Below are 18185 nucleotides of genomic sequence, written 5' to 3' on the forward strand. Positions count from 1 at the left end.
GCATCAGAGCCAAAGCCACGTCTATTATCTCACGTAAACAGAAAAGCTGTGCAAGTCGCCCCTATATGGCTGGGCTGTTGGCAATGTATCCTTGGCAACTAGTAAGAGTGTTCTCAAAAATTTATGCTGGGGAACGGAGGAAGCTCACAAATTGTTCTTTGCCTCCAGGTATCTTAATTTTATTCATTGCCAGTTTTTCAGAGCTTGGGTAAAATCTCACAGGCAGGGCCAGGACTGGGATGAGGCAACTGAGGTGTCTAGGGTGCAAAATGTGAGTTGTCTAGACACCAAAGGTGTCTAGGTGTCTAGGAGGCACTCACTCTCTGGGGTATGTGAGATTTCAACACCAATGACTTTTTCTTTCCTAGTTACTGTATCATGAGAATGTTTGGCCTTATTATTTTTTAAAGCTGTACTTACTTACCGAACAGTGGCCAGTTTAGTGAGGCAAGAGATTCAGAATGGGAAAGAAAAAGTCAGCGTTACCCTAGTCAGTTTTGATTAAACTCCTTTGAAATCCATGTTGGAGTTTAAATGCCCATTCTTGAGGGATTCTTGATGTAGAGGAGGCCCCTCCAAAGCTTTAAACACATGTCCAGAGCAAGGGGGAGCTTTTCAGGTGTTATTTTGTCTTGTTTTGTTTTTTGCCAGCTCCTACTCTCGGGCTTCCAAATCTGGGGCGATGTCTCCCCAGGTTAAATTACCCTAGCTCCTGCTCCAGATCGCTTCCCCCTGCCCCGCCAGAGCCCAGTAGTTCAAAAATTAAATTTGGGGCAAGGGGTGCGCGCCAGAGCGCAGCTGTTTCTGGAGCCTGCGGCAGCGGTGGCGAGCCACAGGGCGGCGACCGTGAGCTCCGGGAGCTGCGCAAACCACCTGGAGACCATGTCTGAGGATGCGACCAGGACCCTGGGGAAAGGTGAGTGCTCTCCATGGGGTCCGCGAGCTGGGGGCGCCGCGTGACAGAAAATGTTGGCTTCGGCGGAGCTGCCTGGCCTTGGCCTGCAGACCGGCGGGGCAGGAAGGGACATGGAGGGCTCTCCTGAAGAAAAGCCACATGCAGCACTGCCCTCTCTGGGACTTGGGAGTTGGAGCTCCCACAGCCATCTTGGGATCTGGGCAAGTGAGCGAGCTCCTTCCTCACCGGGCTGACTAGCCTCTCCTTTCCCTGTCCCCCTCCATCGCTGCTCTGCAGGAAGCCAGCCCCCAGGGCCAGTCCCGGAGGGGCTGATCCGCATCTACAGCATGAGGTTCTGCCCCTTTTCTCACAGGACCCGCCTCGTCCTCAAGGCCAAAAACATCAGGTGAGAAGCGGGAACCCAGAGCCCCCGAGCAAACCCAGCGCCTCACAGGAGCCCGGGAATGTTTAATATCTGGGGCGCCCTGCTCAGATTTTACAAGGGGCTCCCTGTCCCTTTTTTCGGAGGCAAAGTGAACAAATAGCAAAGGGCGAGCTTTTTTTTAGCGGGCCCTACTGAAATGTGGAGCCCTTCTCCGAGTCACGCCTATGCATGAAACTTCTAGGCCAGCGCAGAGTAATGTGAATGATGGGGCTGGTGAACTGGTTCCCTCCCAGAATGTTTAAGGGCACAGCCAACGCTACTGAGGCCTCCCCTGACTGCTCCACAGAGGTAGTTCCCCCACCACACCCCAGGCATCTTAGGTCACTGTTTCCTTTCTTTATTGAACTTACTGCATCCAGCATTTTCTTATTTGTTCATCCATCTCCCCTCCCCAGTCCCCTTCACCCATGTGCGTTCTCGAGGGTAGGAACTCTGTCTCTTTTATTCATGAGCTAGGAGAGAGCCTGTCACATAGTGGATGCTCAAAAAACATCTGTTAAATGAATGAACAAATCTTTCCAAACAATGAAATAGAAGGAATTGCTATCAAGAGGTGTCTGGAAGTTTTCAAGACACCTTGAAAACTTGAGAAATGGGTACAGATGCTTCCAGAAGGAAGTTTGCAAAACCAGCTCCTGCAGGTCTGGATTTGGAGGGCAGAGCAGCTTTGCTGGGATGTGGACTGCATAATGCAGCTGTCCTCCAAGCTAGAGTGTTGAGAATGTGTCACTCCAGGCTCCCGACTCTTGTCTCGGAGAGTCCATCACAAGGGGGTGACTTCAGAGTTTCAGACTCATGTCAGAGAGATACAAAGACTAATACAGAGATGTTTTAAATAAAATTATGTAAATCCGTCTTGTTGAGTATATAGGGCCTGTATTTCCAGATTCTTCCCTTTTGCTCAAATTAAGCTGACCTTAAGGTTACCTGTTTTTTGAGGAAAATAACAACAACTGGATGTTTTGCCCATTTGGTGATAAATTACCAGCTTAGGAGCTGATGTATTTCCTTAGGTCAGCGTTTCTCAAACTTGGCACTGTTGACAATTTAGGCCAGATAATTCTTTGTTGGAGAGGTGGGTTAGAAGCTGTCCTGTCCATCACTGGATGTTTAGCAGTATCCTTGGTCTCTACCCATTCAATGACAGTAGAGTCCCCCTTCCCTACGCACTACCTTCAGTTGTGACAACAAAACCACGTCTCCAGACATAGTGATATGTCCCTTGGGAAGGAGGCCAAAAATCACTTCTAGTCGAGACCCATTGCTTTAGGTTGAGACCCACTGCTTTAGGTCTTGCTACGTGGCCTATGCTGGTCTCGAAATCTTGGGCTCAAGCAATCCTCCCACCCTGGCCTCTCAAAGTGCTGAGATTACAGGTGTGAGCCACCTCATCCAGCCTCTGCTGTAGGTTTAAGACAATCTCCTAGACTAAGCAATGAACGTTCCCATTTGTTTCCTTTCATCTTTTTAAACATACGTTCATGCTTCTGGTAACTTTATAGTTATCTAAATAATAATTGTATTATGTGAACATTAAATAATAATAGTATTATTTGAACATCTAATAATTAGAAGAAGAATTAAAAAAGTTATTGCATGCTTATGTGCCAGGCACTGTCCTAAACACTTTATACATATCCCCTTACTTGATCATCACCACAGTACCAAGAGATGGGTGTAATTATTAGCCCCATTTTATAATTAAGGACACTGAGCACAGAGAGGTTAGGAATTCAGTTAAGGTCCCAAGCTAGACCGTTTATTCTGATGCCAAAACTCATACTCTTAATTGTTAACATTTATCATATTCTCTTGTGACCTGTTAATACCAGATTTGTATTTTCAAGCTGTAGAATGTACTAAACTCTCTAATGCCATGGTTAAGTGTGTGAGCTCTGAGTCTGTCTGCCTGGCTGTGATCTTGGCTCTACTACTTTTTTTTTTTTTTTTTAGATGGAGTTTCTTGCCCAGGCTGGAGTGCAGTGGTGTAATCTCAGCTCACTGCAACCTCCACCTCCCGGGTTCAAGCAATTCTCCTGCCTCAGTCTCCCAAGTAGCTGGGGTTACAGGCGCCCGCCACCATGCCTGGCTACTTTTTTGTATTTTTTAGTAGAGATGGGGTTTTGCCATGTTGGCCAGGCAGGTCTTGAACTCCTGATCTCAGATGATCTGCCCGCCCCAGCCTCGCAAAGTGCTGGGATTACAGGTGTGAGGCACTGCGCCCGGCCAGCTCTACTACTTCTTAGTGGGTGGTATTGGGTGTGAGATTCAACCCCCTTGAGTCTTCTTTCCTATGAGGTGAGCCTACTTCAGGGGGAATTATGAGGAACAACTGAGATAAGGCATGGAAAACATCCGACACATCTTACTGCAGGAAGGAAGATGATGATGTTATGTATTTTATACAAAACTTAAACCTTAAAACACTAATTGCAAATTTTAACTTTTAAACTGATTGCTTCTGCTTTCAAGAAGAGTGCCTGCCTGCAGATGCCTCTCATTTTTGTTCTGTCTTGTTTTCCTTTTGCTTTTTAAGACATGAAGTGGTCAACATTAACCTGAGAAACAAGCCTGAATGGTACTATACAAAGCACCCTTTTGGCCACATTCCTGTCCTGGAGACCAGCCAATGCCAACTGATCTATGAATCTGTTATTGCTTGTGAGTACCTGGATGACGCTTATCCAGGAAGGAAGCTGTTTCCATATGACCCTTATGAACGAGCTCGCCAAAAGATGTTATTGGAGCTATTTTGTAAGGTATATTCAATTTAAAAAGCCACTCACACTGTGTTTTACTTTGCATGTCTTTCCCAAACCTCAACCCATTTTAAAGCCAAATCATTGGTGAAACTGTTTTGTTTTGATACCACGTGATCCTCAGGAGATTAGCTAGCATGGAATTAGGGTAGAGCATGGCCACTGATATTAAAGGCTTAACTGCTAGGTGCTTCTCCATTTCAACTGGCAGGCTCAGGAGGTATGGTTATGATATGGCAATGACCGTGTAACTTGAAGCAGGAATACTGAAAGAACTGAAAACTGGTGATCCTTAAAGGGAGTATTTCTCCAGCTTCAGGTAAAAAGTAATGGAGTGCGAAGATTATGCATAGAAGGTGATGCTTTTTTATTATTATTTTTTTGAGACGGAGTCTCGCTCTGTCACCCAGGCTGGAGTGCAGTGGCACCATCTCGGCTCACTGCAACCTCTGCCACCTGGATTTAAGCAATTCTCCTGCCTCAGCCTCCTGAGTAGCTGGGATTACAGGCGCATGCCACCACACCCAGCTAATTGTTGTATTTTTAGTAGAGATGGGGTTTCACCATATTGGCCAGGCTGGTCTTGAACTCCTGACCTCAAGTGATCTGCCTGCCTCGGCCTCCCAAAGTGCTAGGATTACAGACGTGAGCCACTGCACCTGGCCAGTGATGCTCTTTAGAGGCATAAGAGTGCCTGCTGTCCAGGAAATGTGAAGAATAGATAAATGGTGGCAGCTTTGATAATGAAAGAAAAAAGAATGGAGAAATTTTAAGATGGTGTCTTTGAAAAGGAATTTTTAAAAACCTCAATGATATTAACAGCTGACATATATCGAACACTTATGATGTGCCAGGCACTGTCCTAGTTACTTTGTAGGAGCTAACTCATTTAATCCAACTGCCCTTTGAAGTGGGTACTGCTATCGTATCCATTTTTCAGATGAGAACACTGAGGCTTAGAGAGGTTGAGTGTCCCACCTAAGAATGTATAGCATGGAAGCAGCTGATCAAGTAAGGAGCACTGGAGAAACCCTCCTAAAGCACCCTGCTTTCCCAGGGTACTATAAGAAGTAGATTCCTACTGAGAACCGGAACCACAGAGAAAACCTAGTGCCTCTCACAGGGAGCTGGGGGGTCTGATGTGGGTGTTGCCCTGTTAGGCTGGAGTTATAAAGCTTTGCTGCCTTTTCAGGCAGAACAGGAACTGGAAGTTTCCACAGACTTCTCCACTGAGAACCTGTGTCCTCTGATTAGGTCCCACATTTGACCAAGGAGTGCCTGGTAGCGTTGAGATGTGGGAGAGAATGCACTGATCTGAAGGCAGCCCTGCGTCAGGAATTCAGCAACCTGGAAGAGGTACGAAAAGGGGTCCCTCTCCTGGTCAGCTACAGTGGAGGAAGCTAGGCAGGGTCGCTAACCTGGTCACTCTGACACCAGCCTTCACAGGCTTATTCTTTCTGCCTTTGATAAGTCAGACTTCTGATCATCTGATTGCATGTTTGCCCTCCTCTAACCTGGTCTAGAATTATTCTGGAAAATCTGATGAGGACATGCCATGAATTGCTTCCTTTCCCAGAGTCACCCCATCTCCCTGAGTAGCTCTGCATGGCTTCTGTAGCTTCTGCCAATGAGGTCAAGAGTCTGTAAAGGTTAGGGGTTGTGTTTGGCTGCTGAAGTCTAACTACTGTAAATTCATGTTGTAAGGGTTTACTCTGTCACATAACATTCTTTCTCACGTATTATAAGGGTTTATTCTCACACATACGGTGGCTCACACCTGTGATCCCAGCACTTGGGGAGGCTGAAGCAGGAGGATCACTTGAGCCTAGAAGTTTAAGACCAGCCTAGGCAACATAGCAAGACCCCTCCTCTACAAAAATAATTTTAAAAATTAGCCAGGCATAATGATGTATACCTGTAGTCCCAGCTACTTAGGAGGCTGAGGCAGGAGGATTGCTTGAGTCTGGGAGGTCAAAGCTGCAGTGAGCCATGATTGCACTCTAGCCTGGGTGACAGAGTAAGTAGGACTGACAAAAAAAAAAAAAAAAAAAGCCAGAGGTAGGCAGTTCAGGCCTATCTTGATGGCTTCTTCATGACATTATCAGGAACTGAAGCTTTTTCTCTTTATGGGCTCTGTCATCCTTAGCACAACTTAGTACAAGGGTATCATCCTCAAAATAACAAGATAGCTGCTGTCACTGCAGCCATCACATCCAAGTTCCAGGCTCTGAAAAGGAGAATATAAAGAAAAAAATGGCAAATGGTCATACCCCTTTAAAGGGCTTTAAATCCTACCAGAAATTCTACTCAATGGCTATTTACATTTCGTTGGCCAGAACTTAGTTGTGGGGTCATAACTATCTTAGAGAAAGCTGGGGAATACAGTCTTTTAGCTGGGATACCCTGAATAAAATCAGAGGTCTGTAATTAAGGAAGAAGGGGAAAATGGGTGCGGTGGCAGGAATACTCTTTGCCAGTAGATGCTTCATTAACCTGGCAGTAATGGAGCTACTTATCCCGTACTTCTAGGATAATCAGGAAGGGAGTTCTTTTACTTCCTTTATTTTTGCTCCAGAAACTGATAAATTCACCTTATGGGTGGGTGGTTCCTCTATTGGCAGCCAGAGAATACAATTTTTTTCCCCTTAAGGGAAGACTGGTTATTAATACTCTTCCATTTGACCTTTATCAAGTGGAAACAGATTAAATGTATTGATATTTCCAGTTGCCTATCTCAAATTTGTACAATTAAGTATTTATGGATGACGAATGGTCATGTGTAGGAAATGTCAACCTTTTGTCCTGAGGTCACCAACTGTGGCCTTGACTCCAAGGAGGCCGTATGATGTGGTGGAAAGGATCTTGGATCTTAGGCTTGGCTTTACTGAATTCCAGAACCTTGGACAATGTTCTGTACCTCTCTGGGCCTTGGTTTTCCCATGTGTAAAATGAGGGATTATTTTGAAATGTGTGTTCCTCAGAGCCTCTGGGTTCTGCAGGGGACTGCCCAGCGAGTGGAGGCCTGGTAGATTGTTCTAGACACTGCTTTACTTAGGTCAGCACTGCCTTTAACCACCATGTTCAACCTGACATCTAAGAAGATGGCATTTGGGGAGAGAGGAGAGCTGCTGCTTTAAAAAAGAAGTTCGAAAATCTTGTGAATAGAGAATTTATAGTCTATTTTAAAGATCAGCTGAATGGACCCCATCATGCCTGGTTACCTTCTCACAGATAAACAAATACTGGACCAGGGAAAGGAGCTGGGAAAAAAAAAAACCTTTGAATTCAACGATACAGTAATTGAAACATTTTCATCAGTTTCCCTTCTACCTCCATTTGGATGATGGATGAACTTTTTAAATTACAGATTGCTAGATGAAAGTATAGGGTTATGATGGAGATACAGTTCTTCTTCAGTCGGGGGTCTTTTCCAGGGCAAATGAACCAGTATTTTGTGCCATGAATCGTGCTGCAGATACTTGCATACATCATCTCATTCAATCTTTCCAACAACCTTCTCAGGTACAAATGGTACTAGTCCTGTTTTGCAAATTGGAGTGGTCTCTCTGTAAAGGCTCAGAACCAGGTACTAGGAATAAAAAAAAATTAAAGACCCTCGAGGGGCTCAAAGCCTGGACAGGGAGATAGGCTGTTAAGCCCATTTAAAACCTGGGTGTGTTGAGTGCTAGGCTGGAGACATGCATACGAGACGGCTGGTCTGTGGGGGTAGATAATGCCTCTGTTGACTCTTAGGATGAATTAGAGGCACAAGGGTGACAGCCTGGTGTGTTCGGCAAACAATAATCAGTGAGGGGTTGACAGCGAGGGAGTGATTGGTAAGAGGCGAATGTGGAGGGTGGACCAGAGTCAGATGCTAAAAGGCCTTTTCCACTGTGCCCAGGGATTTGCACTTTATTTCAGAGTTGATGGTGAGTAATTGAAGCCTGTCAAGCAGGAGAGTGGTGTACTCCTTCATGCTTTTAAAAGTATTCAGCCCATCACTTGAACCCAGGAGGGGGAGGTTGCTGTGAGCCAAGACTGCGCCACTGCACTCCAGCCTGGGCAACAGAGTGAGACTCTGTTTCAAAAAAAAAAAAGAAAAGAAAAGAAAAGACAAAGTATTCAGCCCAGCTGAGCACAGTGGCTCATGTCTGTAATCCCAGCACTTTGAGAAGCCAAGGTGGGAGGATCGCCTGAGCCCAGAAGTTTGAGAACACCCTGGTCAACATGGCAAAACTCCATCTCTTTAAAAAATACAAAATGTTAGCTTGGCATAGTGGCTTATGCCTGTAGTCCTAGGTACTTGGGAGGCTGAGATGACAGGATCACTGGAGCCTAGGAGGTTGAAGCTGCAGTGAGCTATAATTGCACCACTGCACTCCAGCCTGGACAACACAGTGAAACCCTATCTCAAAAAAAAAAAAAAAAAAAAAAAAGAAGAAGAAGTTCAGCCCAGCAAGAATGTAGAGGATGGATTAGAGTGTCCAAGAGGAGGGACTGGGAAGGGACAAAGAGGACCCCACTAACGAGGATTGGAGAGGGAGGTTTAATTAGAGAGATTTTGAGGAACTAAGATGAGATGAAATCTGAGGAAGGAGTAGGAGTTATGGAGGATGGTTTCCAAGTTTGTGGCCGGTAAATGTGATGCTTTTCACTAAGAGTTTGAGGGAAGACACATTTTGTCAAATTTGTGGTGTTGATGGGATATTCATATGCGGGCAGAGCTTAGAAGAACAATGTATGGTCTCTACTGGACCTTTGGAGTGGTTTTATGGGCTAGGAGCTTTAACCAGAGAGTTTAGGAATGTCATTAGTGGTGTGGTGATAAATGTTTAACAATCAATTTTCTCTTAAAAGAGAAAGAAAAAGAAAAAGCACTGATTTATAGCATTTGCTGATTTGGGTGGTGTAAATACTTCCGTCAAGGTTAATTTTGAGCTACCAATGTGCTATTTCTAAACTCAAGAGCTGGCAAAAGATGTGGGCAGCTCCAGCATGTCACTGAATAAGAAATTTCACTTTATCTTCAATAACTGAGCCCCAGAAACACTGTTGTTAACCAGCCTCTATATAGGTAGCTTTCACTAACCAGCCTCGGTGTAGGTAGCTTTCACTGATGCTATTTAAGGACCACTGAGTACTCCACATTGTCCTAACAGGTTTGAATGTGGTTTTGTCCCATAGAATGTTAGCAAGAATTGTAACTATGGCTGGGCATGGTGGCTCACACTTGTAATCCAGGCACTTTGGGAGGCCAACGAGGGAGGATCACTTGAGGCCAGGAGTTCAAGACCAGCCTGGGCAACACAGTGAGACCATGTTTCTACTAAAAATAAAAAAATGAACTGGTCAGGGTAGTGCGGGTCTGTAGTCCCACCTTCTCTAGAGGCTGAGGCGGGAGCATCTTTTGAACCCAGGAGTTTGAGCTTGCAATGAGCTATGATCATGCCACTGCACTCCAGCCTGGGTGACACAGCAAGACTCTGTCTCAAAAACAAACAAACAAAGAATTATAACTACAATGTAGGAAATACTGAAATCTGAAAACATGACCAATGAACTTGAATTATGCGATCCGTTCCTTTAAATGCCAAAATATTTATTCCATGAGATTCTAGTGAAATTGAAATTTATCAGAATAATTCTAATGGAGAGGATCTCCTGATTTATGTAACTCTTTCACATTGTTTTGCACAATCAGGATTTTTTGTGAGCTAAAAATATATTAAATAGTCATTGTCTTTCTGAGTGATAAGCAAGCCAAGATTTCATGCATAATCTTCTGCTATGTTATCCTGAAACAGAAGGCTCAGTTAACCTTTTGTGGCCTTAAACTCTGACACTTTCTTCTTTTGAAATAACTGCCTTGTCTAACTTTTTAAGTTTTTTTTTTTTTTGCTTGTTTTTTTGTTTGCTTGTTAGTTTTTTAAATCTAGTTTCAGGTGGGTTCAGCGGCTCATGCCTGCAATCCCAGCACTTTGGGAGGCCGAGGCAGGCAGATCATTTGAGTCCAGGAGTCCGAGACAAGACTGTACAACATGGCAAAACCTTATCTCTACAAAAAATACAAAAATTAGTTGGATGTGGTGATGCATACCCGTGGTCCCTGCTACTTGGGAGGCTGAGGTGGGAGGATCACTTGAGTCCAGGAGGTCAAGGCTGCAGTGAGCTATGATCATGCCACTGTACTCCAGCCTGGGTGACAGAGTGAGACTTTGTCTCCAAGAAAAAAAAAATTAAGTTCCATCAAAATCAAAGATTTATTGTGCTTGTTATATAACCACATTTTTCTCTAATATCTTTTACAATTCTTTGAGATATATTACTGCCACTTTTATTATCAAACTAGCAGCCTGCTCACTGGCTTTCCTGTTCTGAACATTGGCATGAGTTTTAAAACTATGACACTTGTCTTGTCTTGCTGCACTTTATGTCTTCAAGCAGATTTTCTAGCCCTTACTGAATCATTACTCTAAGCAGCACACATTTTTTAGTTTTATTCTTTTTCAGGTATTGACTTTCCCATTTCAGAATGGGACTTGAGCCAGGCTTCATTTGATCTTTGTGGATTTGAATGTGGCAGGACCTCTTGGTGTCACTGTTTATCTGTGCCTTCCAAAAATATTTTCATTATGGAAGTAGTCAAATCAAGTCCAAGTGCAGTGAAAGGTGGATTTGGTCAGATTTCCTTGAGGCTTTGGAGTTTTGCTTTAAATCTAGAAAGTGTTCGTGGCTTATGAATTGGTTCTGCACTCTGACTATTGCTTGGTCCTTTCTTCGTCATCATCAGAGCTCCATAAAAGAGAGCGGGGAGGGATAACATAAATAATGCTGAAATAGCCCTGAGGGATGAGACCTGGCCCAGCAACTGAAGCCTTCGTCTGCCCGTGGCCACAGGGCACTTTATGGTTTTGCTTCTTGTCATTCAACCACCTGCCTTGGGGTGCTTCACTTTGCATTTCCATGCAGAGTTTCCCGCATTGCCAAATTTGATCATGTGCCTTATGTGTAGCAGTTTGCATGAGGTGGGATTTGCATAAATTATGTGTGCATCACCCAGGAACATCTGTAGTTAAATACTTTGTTGATTCTAAATTTTGCCCATAATCTTAATTTTTTAATTATTTTATTTTCTTTTCCTCTTTTAGAGATTGGGGTCTCTTTCTATTGCCCAGGTTGGAGTGCAGTGGCACAGTCATGGCTCACTGTTGTCTTGAGCTCCTGGGCTCAAGCAGTACTTCCACCTCAGCCTCCCGAGTAGCTGGGATTACAGGCTAAAGCCACCGAGCCTGCCTCCATTATCTTAATTATTATTATAATTATTTTTTTGAGTCAGGGTCGCACTCTGTCACCCACATTGGAGTGCAGTGACACAATCACGGCTCACTGCAGCCTCAACCTCCTGGGCTCAAGTGATTCTCTCACCTCAACCTCCCGAGTAGCTGGGACCACAGGTTCAGGCCACCATGCCCAACTGTTTTGTTTTTGTTTTTATTTGTTTTAATTTTTTGTGGAGACGAGGTCTCACTATGTTGCTCAGGCTGGTCTTGAACTCCTAGGCTCAAGTGATCTTCCCACTTCAGCCTCCCAAAGTGCTATGATTACAGGCATGAGCCACTGCACCTGGTAATCTTAATTTTTAAACTGTTCTTTCTTCTCATCAAAAAAAGACATTTATTCAAGTTAGATTATATTGTGTTGGTTTAGTTTTGCTTTTGCTCTTTCTTAATTTTTATTAATTTCCAGTGATGAAATGATTTATATATTGTTTAATTGTTTCTCCTTTGATATCACCAGGATAGGAAGAAAAGAAAGTTTATACCCGGTTAATTTGTCACTGAAAACAATTTTCTGTATCCTTTTATATATAGTAGACTACAAGCTAAATTTTTTATCATCTAAGTTAACATGTCTACAAACTAAATTCATTATTACTAGCTATTTTTAATAACAGTTATTGAGATATAATTCATATGCCACAAAATTCACCCTTTTCAAGTGTACAATTCACTGGCTTTTAGTATATTAAGTGAGTTGCGCAACTATCACCAGTATTTAATTTCAGAGCATTTTTTTATCATCCTCCAGAAAAACTGCTCACTTGTAAGCTGTCATTTTCCATTTCTTCTCAATCCCCGTGGCCGTACGCAGCCACTGATCTGCTTTCTGTCTCTATGGATTGACTTATTCTAGACACTTCATATAAGTGGAATCATACAACATGTAGCGTTTCATGAGCTATTTTCACATGCCATAATGTTCTTAAGGTTCATCCTTCATTCTTTTTTATGGCTAAATAATATTCCATGTGTGAATACGCACATTTTGTTTATCCACATCTGGGAAGGTTCCACTCTTGGAACTAATATGGATAATGTTGCTGTGAACACCGTGCAGGTTTTTGCATGAATATACGTTGTTATTTCTCTTGGATTTGCTAGCTGATTTAGCATGTTTACTAACATGCCATTTTAGTTGTAACCACCATTCTTTCACACTTGGGAACTGGTTATCCCTGACTCAGGATGCCTCGTTAAGTGTATTAGTGCTGTTGCTAGTTGGGTTACTTCCTTCATCATCCAATTCTGACAGCTGCTAATATTTGCTGTGCTTCTTTCAATAGCCTTCTGATATACCCTTTTCCATCACATAAATAATAGAATAATAATTATTCTTATTATTTAAAAATTAATTTTACTCTTCTCCAATTATAAAGTAATACTTGTTCATTAGAGAGAATTTGGAAAATACAGGAAAACATAAAAACTAAGGAAAAAAAATTATAATCCCACTACCCAGAAACAACCACTGTTATTATCTTGGGGACTTTTTTGTTTTTGTTTTCTGTCCTTTTCTGCTATGTATATTTTATGTAGTTGAAACTTGGTTACTATTATGATGTAAATATTCCCCACACCCCCTGCCATTTTATTTTGAGACAGGGTTTTACTCTGTTGCCCAGGCTGGAATGCAGGGTGCAATCACGCCTCACTGCAACCTCGAACTCCTGAGCTCAAGGGAGCCTCCCAACTCAGTCTCCTGAGTAGCTGGGACTACAGGCGTGTGCCACCATTCCTAGCTAGTTTTCTTTTTAACTTCTGTAGAGACAGGGTCTCCCTCTGTTGCCCAGGCTGGTGTCGAACTCCTGGGCTCAAGTGACCCACCTGTCTTTGCCTTCCAAAATGTTGGCATTACAGGTGTGAGCCACCACACCTGGCCAATTTTTATAAACTCTGTAAATGCTTATTTACATGTATAAGAGTGTTTCTTAGAGCAGCAGCATTATTTGTGATGATGACAAATTAGGAAACAATATTCATTAGATGGTGAGTGGTTAAGTAAATCATGTCTGTCTTGTGGAATTCTGTGGAACGGCTGAAAATGAATGAGGTAAATCTATGTGTACTGACATTAAAAGATTGCCTAGAAATATTAAATGAATCACACAGTAATACAGGTGGTATGATCCCATTTTAGTAGAAGAAAACAAAACTGAACCATGCAGGTGTGCACATACATGTAAATAAGTGGCTAGAAAAGTATCTAGAGAGAAACACATCCACCTCCTAGTAGTGTCTCACACTGGGAAGGGGACTGATTAGAATTAGGGTGGGTAAGAAAAGTGGTTAAGGGCAGGGACCGGGAGGGAAGATTTTGCCTTTTACATTATTTTCTGTGTTTGATTTTTTTTTTAATGATGGGAATGTATTTCTGTATTAAATATGTAAGTTTTAAAAGTAGAAAAAAAGCACTTTTTTTTTTTTTTTTTTTTTTTTTTGGGACGGAGTCTCGCTCTGTCGCCCAGGCTGGAGTGTAGTGGTGCTATCTCAGCTCACTGAGAGCTCCACCTCCTGGGTTCATGCCATTCTCCTGCCTCAGCCTCCCAAGTAGCTGGGACTACAGGCACCCGCCACCACGCCCGGCTAATTTCTTTTTGTATTTTTAGTAGAGATGGGGTTTCACGGTGTTAGCCAGGATGGTCTCCATCTCCTGACCTTGTGATCCGTCTGCCTCGGCCTCCCAAAGTGCTGGGATTACAGGCGTGAGCCACCGCACCCGGCCGAAAACACTTTTAATGTCTGCATACTTTGCCATGTTTATAAACCATAAAGTTATTTATCCAGCACACTAATTAGGAGTGTTTAGATGGTTTTCAGTCCTTTACCGTTTTGAATGGTGCTGCAGGGAACATCAGCTTCTTTGCATAAAAAGCATTTTCTCTATTTTAGAATATGTTCTTAAGCTGGACTCTCAGGAATGGAATTACCAGATCAAAGGGTATAATGAGCACATTGGAGGCTTGGACTGTATTTCACTAAATTGCTTCCCAAAAGACTTGTGTTGTTTGCCCCTCACCAGCAGTATGTGAAAATGCTCTTTGCCCTATATCCTTTTCACTGGTGGAAGAGTTCATTCAAAAAGATATTTGTTTGTTGAATAATATTTGCTGTGGAGATACACTGTAGTTCCTCATTGTTGACTTAATGCATATTTCTTTGATGGCCAGGGAAGTGGAAGGTTTTCCCGGAAGTATGTCATCTCTTGCTCCTGGTCTTGTAAAATTTGTCTGTTCAGTTCAGGGGCTTTGCCTATCTGGCCATCAGAGTCTTACTAATTTTCTTTGTTGATTTGTAAAAGTTCCTTTTAAAGCGTTCCTTGTATAGAAAAGAGATTTGACTGGTTTTAAAACACATTTTTGTTTTCTTTTGACTTTTAATTTGGCTTATATATTTTTGCATATGGAAGTACAGCATTTGAAAGTATTGTGCTATAAGGCTTTCCTGCTATGATTTCCTCCACTGTTTTATGTGTAGGAAGTCCTCTCCCCACTTCAGAGACTTGAGAAATATTCATTTATATTTTCATCTACCACCAATCACTTTACAGACATTTGACTGGTCAAGCATTACCCTCCTAGCTTTTCCCCCCACACTATCTTACAAATATATTGTGATTTGTTTTAGTTTTTGTTTTTTGTTTTTGAAACAGGGTCTCACTCTGTCACTCAGGCTGGAGTGCAGTGGCATGATCATGGCTCACTGCAGCCTCGACCTCTCGGGCTCAGGTGATCTTCCTACCTTAGCCTCCTGAGTGTCTAGGACTACAGGCACCACCATGCCTGGCTAATTTTGTGTATTTTTTGTAGAGATGGGATTTTGCCATGTTGCCCAGACTGGTCTCGAACTTCTGGGCTGAAGCGATCCTTCCACCTTGGTCTCCCAAAGTACTAGGATAAAAGGTGTGAGCCACCACACCCAGCCCTACAAATATATTTTGAAGATACGAATTAAGCTCATTAAAAGGATGCCAGCATAGAATTTTCAGAGTGGTCCTTTAATCCCCAAATTTTGACAGTTGTATTCTGCACCTGCGTGGAGGATCTAGGTCATAACTGATGGGCAGCAGGAGGGGCATGTTCTGCTGCAGGTCCTCCCTCTAAGGCTCCTTCCCAGAGGAGAAAATGGTCTTAAATATGCCCTAGGTTTGTTCCACACCCTAGGTTTGTTTTACAGGGAACTGGGTCATCACATGGTTAGCTCAGCCTCAGCTATATCATTTTAGCAGGGATCTGAGATTTGAAATCTTAAGAACCTCCATTTATCTTTTATGAGCTCAAAACATTTCTGCCCTGCAAAAGACTTGAATAGACATTTCTCAAAAGAAGACACACAAATGGCAAACAGACATATGAAAAGGTGCTCAGCATCATTGATCATCAGAGAAAGGCAAATCAAAACTACAATGAGATATCATCTCACCCCAGTTAAAATGGCTTACATCCAAAAGACAGGCAATAACAAATACTGGTGAGGATGTGGAGAAAAGGGAACCCTCGTTCACTGGGGCGGGAATGTTAATTAGTATAACCATTGTGGAGAACAGTTTGGAGGTTCCTCAAAACACGAAAAATTGAGCTACCATATGATCCAGCAATCCCACTGCTGGGTACACACCCAAAAGGAAGGAAATCAGTATATCAAAGAGATACCTGGACCCTTATGTTTGTTGCAGCACTGTTTACAATAGCTAAGATTTGAAAGCAACCTAAGTGTCCATGAATAAGGAATGGATAAAGAAAATGTGATACAGGCCGGGTGTGGTGGCTCACTCCTGTAATCCCAGTACTTTGGGAGGCCAAGGCTAGCGGATCACTTAAGGTCAGGAGTTCGAGACCAGCCTGGCCAACACGGTGAAACCCCGTCTCTACTGAAAATACAAAAATTAGCTGGCATGGTAGTGCATGCCTGGAATCCCAGCTACTCAGGAGGCTGAGGCAGGAGAATTGCTTGAACCTGGGAGGCAGAGGTTGCAGTGAGCTGAGATCACACCACTGCACTCCAACTTGGGTGACAGAGTGACACTCTGTCTCAAAAAAAAAAAAAAAAAGAAAAAAGAAAATGTAGTACATATACACAATGGAGTACTATTTGGCCATGAAAAGAATGAGATCCTGTCATTTGCAGCAACATGGATGGAACTGGAGATCATGTTAAGTGAAACAAGCCAGGCACAGAAAGACAAACATCACATGTTCTCACTTATTTGTGGAATCTAAAAATCAAAACAATTGAACTCATGAACATAGAGAGTAGAAGGATAGTTTGCAGAGGCTAGGAAGGGTAGTGTGAGCTGGCAGGGAGGTGGGGATGGTTAATGGGTACAAAAAACACAGAAAGAATGAATAAGACCTACTATCTGATAGCACCACATGGTGACTATAGTAAATAATAACTTAATTGCACATTTAAAAATAACTTAAACAGTGTAATTGGGTTGTTTGTAATTGAAAGGATAAATGCTTGGGGGAGTGGATACCCCATTCTCCATGATGTGCTTATTTCATACTGCATGCCTGGACCAAAATATGTACCCCATAAATATATACACCTACTATGTGCCCACGAAAAATAAAATTCATAAAAGATTTCTGCCCTGGAGTTGAGTACTTTTCCACTGCTTCTGGAAAAGGGCCAGTATTGCTGATGTACTGGCGTGTTGCTTTGTGTCTTTTTAGGGGCCACAGAGGGTGGAGGATGGCTTCTGCTTTTTTGAGGGGCAGAGAGTAGGGGATGACCTCTGCATTTTCAGAACGATTTTCATGAGGAAAAACTCTTTCTTCCTCCTCCAGCAAGTACAGCAGCCCCCACTGGGAGCCACCACACTGTTTCGAGATTGGGGGCCTGGGATTTCTTGGCAATGGTGTAGATGGTGGTGAAGGTGAGGTGGCCGCTTCAACGTTTGAAGCTCAATTATTGAGGCTGAACCAAAGAGTTGAAGACTGGAGCTCTCTCGAATGCCTGGTTTGGAGACGTCTGGGATTCGCTTCTCCTAATGATCTTGCTTCTCTCGCGAAAACTTTGCAGATTTCTTCATCCTCCGGTTGAACGTTCTTGGGGAGCCGCAGCCGACGCGCCTCGCACTGATGGCCACCAGGGGGAGCCCCGCGCGCTTCCTCCTTCCCCTTGTGTTCCAGGGCGCACTTCAAAACGCTGACGTTCTCCTTCGTCCCTCTGGGGGCGCCCGAGGGGCCCTCGCAGAAGATGAGGTGCCTTTCCAGCCAGGCTTCTCGCGTGCAGGGCTTGGGAACAGTGCACCCCCATCCTACCAAGCAGTCCCTTCCTCTTCATTTGCATCGCGTCCGTAGTCTTATTTTTCAGTGAACTGGAGAACAGAAAATTTTAAAATAGATTTTTCTAATATTCCAGAAGGTCAAACACCTTTCTGCAAAGTATCTAGCATACTAAAGGGGAAGTAATTTTACATGTCTGGAAGGTACCATGTTTGCATTAGAAAGGAGCTCTTCTATTGTACTAAAGTCTCCAACAAACCTCTGGAACTCTTAAGCCTGAATTGAAAATGTGTCAATGTTTTCAGAAAATCTGAGGCCTAGAAGCTAGAGCCTCAGTTCCCTCCCCTGCCATTTGCAGAAGCCTTATAGGGGATATCTGGGGTTTTTGAAGAAAAACGCTTTCTAAGTAGGCTATTTTGCTTTGCTTGTTCATACAAAAGACAGTGGTTCTGAAAGTGAGGGATGCCATTGTGAGGGAAGCTATTCAACATTAAGAATGGCCAATATCTTTTTTTT

General features: G+C 43.2%; 1 protein-coding gene across 2 annotated transcripts in view; it reads left to right on the plus strand.

Annotated features, from left to right (window-relative positions):
• Positions 1-18185, plus strand: part of GSTO2 (glutathione S-transferase omega 2) — a 30226-nt gene that overhangs the window by 4820 nt on the left and 7221 nt on the right. Inside the window, exons 2-5 of one of the 2 annotated variants that reach the window (XM_001138494.7) lie at positions 652-916; positions 1193-1301; positions 3877-4099; positions 5354-5455. In XM_001138494.7, the coding sequence (XP_001138494.1) occupies positions 883-916; positions 1193-1301; positions 3877-4099; positions 5354-5455 (468 nt within the window). In that variant the 5' untranslated portion in view covers positions 652-882. The remainder of the gene's footprint in view (positions 1-651; positions 917-1192; positions 1302-3876; positions 4100-5353; positions 5456-18185) is intronic. The other variant, XM_063781172.1, reaches the window with a different exon arrangement.

The sequence above is a fragment of the Pan troglodytes genome, chromosome 8 (genome assembly GCF_028858775.2).
Source record: "Pan troglodytes isolate AG18354 chromosome 8, NHGRI_mPanTro3-v2.0_pri, whole genome shotgun sequence".
Lineage (NCBI taxonomy): Eukaryota > Metazoa > Chordata > Mammalia > Primates > Hominidae > Pan > Pan troglodytes.